The 7439-nt window shown below is 46.9% G+C and overlaps 1 protein-coding gene across 1 annotated transcript; it reads right to left on the minus strand.

Annotated features, from left to right (window-relative positions):
* Nucleotides 1-208: 208 nt before the first annotated feature.
* On the minus strand, nt 209-4218 carry LOC138798730 (protein kinase C theta type-like). The gene is made up of 6 exons (XM_069979296.1): nt 3975-4218; nt 2019-2272; nt 1870-1932; nt 1212-1766; nt 1071-1114; nt 209-927 (listed from the first exon to the last, which is right to left on the minus strand). The coding sequence occupies exons 1-5, from the start codon at nt 4179-4181 to the stop codon at nt 1090-1092; spliced, it is 1104 nt and encodes a 367-aa protein (XP_069835397.1). The 5' UTR covers nt 4182-4218; the 3' UTR covers nt 209-927; nt 1071-1089.
* Nucleotides 4219-7439: the final 3221 nt, after the last annotated feature.

Raw genomic sequence — 7439 nt, forward strand, 5'->3', positions numbered from 1 at the left:
CTTAGTTGTAGTTTCTGGTTGTGTCAGTGTCCCTGTGGTGGCCCAGTTCACCCACACACAATGTCAGATTATTGGGTCTTCATATGATGTGATCAGACTAACAGCGGGGACCCGTCTAATAAAAAGGCATTGTGATCAGCAAAATTCCCCTTGACACATTATTGTTAGCTGACATAGGAATAAAGACAAGCACACAGATGTAGGGGGGTAAAAGGAACATTTTATTTATAGATAATGCAGGGGGGTGGTGTTAATACTTATATATTTATGTATATGTGTAAATTATTCACCTATCACACTAAACCTATTTTTGGGCCGGTCCCTAACCTGTATGATGTGGGAGTCGAATTTTAGATATATTTTAAGCTAGTGGTAATAGGGATGTGTGACCTAACATTGAAAGAAACTAACCCTATTTACGGCTGTGTTGATCCAGAGGAAGGCGAAAACCCCATTAGGGGGAAAAATTCCTTCCTGACCCCAAATATGGCGATCGGAATAAATCCCAGGATCGAGCCGTTATCTAATCTACATGTACTAAGTGCTAGGTGTGAGTGCCTATACCTATCCTGTAGTGTGTGTGATGTGGATGTGGTGTGTGTGGTACTTACCTGGCCTGTGCTGAGGTGAGTTCAGGGATAATAGCCGCTATTCCGCGCCCCAGGACTACTACATGCGGCTATTGTTCCTGAACTTTCCAGATGGAAGCACAGGCCGCTCCTGGGGGTGTAGATGATCTTCAGGCTGGGGATGTCAGATGCCAGCCCAGGATTGGAGGTTTCCATGGTCAAGGTCTTGGGGCTGTATCCTGATGACAAAGGTCCGGCATGAAGATGTTATTAAGAGCGTTGTAGGGCAGCCGAGGTGGCACACAGCAGCAGAGACGTCAGGAGGCTGGAAGCGGGGTTCAGTTGGCGCGGGTTCATCCTACAAGACATAAGAGGAAGATGTCTAATGAAGTTATTTGTACAGCAGCTTCTGTTATCATAGTGGAATGGTCATGGTAATGAACAATCCAGCTATATAACAGCACATGTGATAGGTGTCCTGTGTGTATAAGGGCCACTTACCAGATGGTCGTGGATTCCTTCACAGTCTAGATCTTCTCATCCATCTAAGGAGAAATAGAGAAATAGTCACTGACAGAGATAGCAGACAAGGACAAAGATGGAGACCCCAAGCTAACAAGAACCTATTTGATTGAATCTTACCGGGTCCAACTTGGTGACATGTAATTGAAGTCGTCCCGGGGGTGAAGGGTGTCGGTGTCCTCCGGCCACTGCAGATGTTGACTTTGCAGACCTGTCTCCATTGGCTTCCATGGTGGTGTTACTCTCCTCTCCTCCAGTTCCTTCCAGCCGATGGTGTTGAAGAATGGATGCTGCCTGATGTTCCCGCACACACCCAGGCGCTCCTCAGGATTCTTGCGCAGCAGCTTCTTGATGAGGTGTTTTCCGTCAGCATCGATCCAAGATGGAAATTTGGGGTTCTCGGTGGTCATGGCCTTGAAAGCCTGTTGCATGACGGGGCCGTTGTAGAATGGGTGGCGTCCTGTGGCCATCCTGGACAACACAATCCCCAGGCTCCACCAGTCCACTGCTGCGCCGTATCCTCTCCTGAGAAGCACCTCGGGGGCCATGTAGTGGAAGGTTCCCGCCATTCCATTGATGTTCCTGGAGGCAGTCACCCCATCTTCGGCCAATCCCAGATCGATGATACGGATGTGGCCGTCAGCATCCACCATGATGTTCTCCGGCTTCAGGTCTCTGCAATGAAAGAAGAGAAGAGAATGATAAATCTACCCAGTGATACAGGAGACTGTGGATAGATCACTGCATGAGTGAGCAGACAGAGAAAGGGTCTACTTACCGATGGACGATGTTCTTCCTGTGGAGGAACTGGAGAGCACTTACCATCTCTGCTGTGTAGAATCTCATAGAAAAGAAAGGAAAATAGTCATTAATAACACTCTTCTTTAACAATTGCCCTCTCCCCCCAGAAGAAAACCAATTCCTTACCTTACGTTGCCGATGTTCAGGTAGCCGCACATCCTGATCAATCCCTCCAGGCTGCCACCGGACAGATACTCCGTGATGATGTAAGCGCGTTCCAGAGACTCGTGTGCGGCATAGAGGTGGCATATGAATGGGCAGTCTCTGGACGCCTGGAGTATCCGCCGCTCTCTCACGATGACTTCGTCGTTGTCCTCCTTCTTCTTGATGATTTTGATGGCCATGTAGATGTTTCGGCCGGGGACTGATGCCAGGACCACCTAAAGAAAATAAACCGAGAATACACATTAGAAGACGTCTGCAGGAGGGGTGGGCTGTGCTGTCAGTTTGTCAGGTTGTGTTGGTATTGGATGCTCTATAAAAAGATCTTAAAGGCATATTCCACTATTATGTAGCATGATATGTCTCAATGATTGGGTTGTGGTCAGTGCAGTTAATATCTCCAGGTACAGATAGGCTGCTGTAAGGTTGTATTGAAGCTATAGAAGTCAGTTTATGTAATTGTGCCTTACAGCAGCCTATTTGGACCTGGCAGTAGATATAAAGAGTGTCCCTTCCCCACAGCTGTGATCCCATAGATCAGCTCTATAGGGAATTAGAATCCCCCTTTATAGCAGCCCTACACCTGACTATGGAGATAAAAGGGGAGATGAGTGTGGGGTGTAACGTAGTAGTCATGGAGCAGTGAGATCTCTAGATGTCTACCTGTTACTATAGATTAACATTACAGGTAGGGCTGGGCGATGTGGCCTAACAATTAAATGATGGGTGTAGTAGTAGTGGATGAGGGGTGTAGTAATAGGGGCATAGTGGGAGTACTAGTATCAGGATTGAAAGCAGTAGTCGTAGTCTTAGTATTAGGAGTAGTAGTAGCAGTTTTGGAAGTAGTTGTATCAGGAGTGGAAGTAATAGTAGTAATAATAGTGGGAGCAGTATTGGGAGTTGTAGTATCAGAAGTGGGGGTAGTAGAAGCAATAGTAGCGGGAGCAGTATTAGGAGTAGTAGTGTCAGTAGTGAGGGTAGTAGAAGCAATAGTAGCGGGAGCAGTATTGGGAGTAGTAGTAGCAGAAATGAGGATAGTAGTAGTAATAGTAGTGGGAGCAGTAGTAGCAGAAGTGAGGGTAGAAGTAGCAATAGTAGTATTACCTGGTAGTCGTGGTGGGGGAGGGGTTGGGCGCCATGCCGAGTCCTCACCTGCTCTCCAGTAATCGCACCGTGTCTCTCCTGCCCCGGGGCTGCTAGGTGCCCAGCTGCTGCGGCTGCTCAGGGTGCTGTCACAGGCGGGTGGTGGCGATCTCTTGGGTGCAGGCGGCTTGATGGTGATCTAGTAGATGACTGGATGGGGCGGGCGGCAGTTCCAATCTTCTGGGTCCGGGCTGTCCAGCAGCGGGTGCACTGACCTGCAGGAGGAGCAGCTTGCCCGTAGGGCCACTGCTCCACCTGCGCCCAGGTCAGAGCATTTTTTTTTTTTTTTTGAAAATCGAATTTACGATTTTCCCCAAAATTTCAATCGAATTTAAAAATCTAGGCAAATTAATCAAATTAATTTGATTAATCGCTCAGGTTTAACTACAGGTAAGTCTAGGCTGACACTGTATTTGCAGTTCGTTCAATATGTAGGTTTTATTAAAAAAAAAAAAGCAAATGCAAGAAAACGGATACATTGAACTGATGGGTAATACGCAGTGTGGACCCAGTCTAACAGACCTGTAATGGCTGATAACAGGGAATAATAGATAGGGATATTATAGACATATAGGGGGAGATTCATCAAGCAGTATTACGGTAGTAACGTCCTCTGTTGCCCATAACAACCAATCACAGCTTAGCTATCAATTTCCCAGGGTTTGTGAGTATAGGAAAGCTGAGCTGTGACTGGTTGCTATGGGCAACAGAGGACATGGCTGCTTGATAACTCTCCCCCATAGGGTATAAAGGGATATGAGAAGTTGTAGAACTTACCTTTCCAAAGTTGCCCCTACCCAAGCCCTGGTGGATGGTGAAGCGGCTGATGGGAAGCCTGGGGTAGGGGCTGGATGTCTCCTCATCCTCCAATCCTCTCCTCCTCTTCTGGATCTTGTCCAATCCAGCGCCGCTCTCCTCTTCCTCCTCTCTCTTTCTCTTCCCGTCTTCTCTCTTCTTCTCCTCGCCGTGTCCAGTGGACGCCATTTCCGCAGTTCTCTCCTCTGTAGACTTCAGTCCAGTCGCTTCGGTCACCAGTAGAAAGTGAACAGCGGTGGTTGTCGTGGTGACGTGATGTCAGAGGTCAAAGGACCCTCAGGTGGCACCTGCCAGGCAGGAGCCCATAGAGCTGCTCTGCCATATACACTGTGCTGTGGGCATCATGAATGACAGTCTAGTGTCCAGAGGAATGACAGGGACCATCATGGCGGCTTCTTCTAGTGCTGTATTAGTAGTAGATGGGGCAGGTGATGAGACTGGTATATTGGGGCTGGCAGTGGTGCCCATAGTTCATCACAGTCTGTATTATCATGTTATATGTGGAGATTATTGTGGATGGCAGCAGGAGAAATGACTGGTTTTACCATCTACTGATGGATGAGACAATACACATGGATGTGCTGCAGGTTTCTCTGATATTCAGTTATATACCTGTATATAGTGAGATCAGCAGCTGCATTGTCACCGCTCATTCCTCTCCTAACACCCATCATCTGTTACACTGCTAGTGGGGTCACTGTATATAAGGGACGTGCTGTGTATATGGGGACACTGTATATAAGGGATGTGCTGTGTATATGGGGACACTGTATATAAGGGATGTTCTGTGTATATGGGGACACTGTATATATGGGATGTGCTGTGTATATGGGGACACTGTATATAAGGGATGTGCTGTGTATATGGGGACACTGTATATAAGGGATGTGCTGTGTATATGGGGAGACTGTATATAAGGGATGTGCTGTGTATATGGGGAGACTGTATATAAGGGATGTGCTGTGTATATGGGGACACTGTATATAAGGGATGTGCTGTATATATGGGGACACTGTATATAAGGGACGTGCTGTATATATGGGGACACTGTATATAAGGGATGTGCTGTGTATATGGGGACACTGTATATAAGGGATGTGCTGTGTATATGGGGACACTGTATATAAGGGATGTGCTGTGTATATGGGGACACTGTATATAAGGGATGTGCTGTGTATATGGGGACACTGTATATAAGGGATGTGCTGTGTATATGGGGACACTGTATATAAGGGATGTGCTGTATATATGGGGACACTGTATATAAGGGACGTGCTGTATATATGGGGACACTGTATATCGGGGCTGGTAATGTGATGGGGACCCATACTGGGGACTAGAAATATGAGCTGTATTGGGGACTGGGAATGCAAAGGGGAGCCATGTTGGGATCTGGGAATGTAGTTGGGATACATACTAAGGAGTGGGAAGGTGAAGGGACATTTAACTTGGTACTGGAAATGTCAATGGGGAGCCATACTGGAGACTAGGAATGTGGTGAGGAGCCATACTGGGGACTGAGAATTTGATGACGAGCCATACCGGGACTGGGAATGTCATGGGGAGCCATATGTGGGACTGGGAATATGATTTGGAGTAACTGTGGTAACTGGGAATGTAAAGAAAAGCAATACTTGGGACTGCGAATGTGATTTGTAGGCATACTGGGTAATGGCAATGCGAATAGGGAGCCATAAAGGGGACTGGGAATGTAGTGTGGAGCCATACTGGGGACTGGGAACGGGATGGGGAGCCATACTGGGAATGCGAATGGACAGTCAGACTGGGAATAGGGAATGTGATGAGGAGCTATGTTGGGAGCTGGGAATGTATTGGGAAGAATACTGAGCACTGGGAATATGATGGGGAGCTATATTGGGGACTGGGAATGTATTGGACAGCATACATATGTAATACTACTAGTAAGACTTTTTTGTTGTCCTTATAAATTGTATGGATATATGTGAGACTACCTTCATGTGTGAAAAATGTAACCATCATCCCTCACAGCAATTCTATTGCTTCCTGAATCTTGAGGAGCGGTGGGGTGGCCAGGAGCAGAGAGATGCTGGTGCCCAGTGCTGGTGGTGTAACCCCTGAGATGGTAATGTGAAGTGATCTTGGTATTTTAATTGTTCAGCAGCTCCAGCTTCCTGCTATATCAGCCAGGGCTGTGGAGTCCATAAACCGCAGCTCTGACTCCAGCTCCTTCATAAATGGCCAGCCAGACACCAGGGGACTTAATTGTCCAACTATTATGAAGTGGATCTTGCTCAGCTGCTTCAGTGTAATGTCCTACGGGATCCTGGGGCAATTTCTGAGTGAATAAGGAAACATATAAAGCAGCTTCTCCTGTGCAGTGGATGCAGCCAGTCTCCAGCCTCCATGTCCTCTACAACTTAGAACTAGACTAGATGGAGCAGGTGGTCTTTTCTGCTGACAATCTTCTATGTTTCTAACTAATATTCACCATACACAAAGAAACACTGCTAACAATGCCAGATCCCTGTGATATAGAGGGAGTCACACATAGTGATATAGAGGAAGTCACATATAGTGATATAGAGGGATCCACCATAGTGATATAGAGGGGTCAGCCATAGGGATATAGAGGGGTCAGCCATAGTGATATAGAGACGGGTGACACATAGTGATATAGAGGGGTCAGCCATAGTGATATAGAGACGGGTGACACATAGTGATATAGAGGGGTCAGCCATAGTGATATAGGGGGGTCAGCCATAGTGATATAGAGGGGTCACACATAGTGATATAGAGGGGTCAGCCATAGTGATATAGAGTGGGGTGACATATAGTGATATAGAGGGGTCAGACATAGTGATATAGAGGGGTCAGCCATAGTATTATAAAGGGGTCAGCCTTAGTGATATAGAAGGGTCAGCCTTAGTGATATAGAGGGATCAGCCATAGTGATATAAAGGGGTCAGCTATAGTGATATAGAGTGGTCAGCCATACCGATATAGAGAGGGGTGGCATAGTGATATAGAGGTCAGCCATAGTGATAGAGAGGGCTCAGCCGTAGTAATATAGAGGGGTCAGCCATACCGATATAGAGAGGGGTCAGCGTGATATAGACAGGAGTGACACATAGTAATATAGAGGTCAGCTATAGTGATGTAAAGGTCACATATAGTGATATAGAGAGGCGTGACACATAGTGATATAGGGGTCAGCTATAGTAATATAGAGAGGGGTGACACATAGTGATATAGAGTGATCAGCCATAGTGATATAGGGGTCAGACATAGTGATATAAAGGGGTCAGCCATAGGCCCAGATTTATCAGCTCTCTTTTAACATCCATGCTCCTGAGTCATCGCGGCCCCACAGTAACTACCCAGTCAGCTAGTCAGTGACTACAGCTGTGCCCCGCCTCACTCACTTGAGTGGGCATTTCTGAGTGG

This window comes from Dendropsophus ebraccatus, chromosome 8 (assembly GCF_027789765.1).
Source record: "Dendropsophus ebraccatus isolate aDenEbr1 chromosome 8, aDenEbr1.pat, whole genome shotgun sequence".
In the NCBI taxonomy this organism is placed as follows: Eukaryota; Metazoa; Chordata; class Amphibia; order Anura; family Hylidae; genus Dendropsophus; species Dendropsophus ebraccatus.

Coding starts and splice junctions, on each gene's coding strand:
- LOC138798730 (XM_069979296.1), bottom strand. CDS start 4,181: ATGGCGTCCACTGGACACGGCGAGGAGAAGAAGAGAGAAGACGGGAAG. Junction 2,273..3,974: donor GTAGGGGCAACTTTGGAAAG/GTAAGTTCTACA, acceptor TATTTTCTTTAG/GTGGTCCTGGCATCAGTCCC. Junction 1,933..2,018: donor CTGAACATCGGCAACGTAAG/GTAAGGAATTGG, acceptor CTTTTCTATGAG/ATTCTACACAGCAGAGATGG.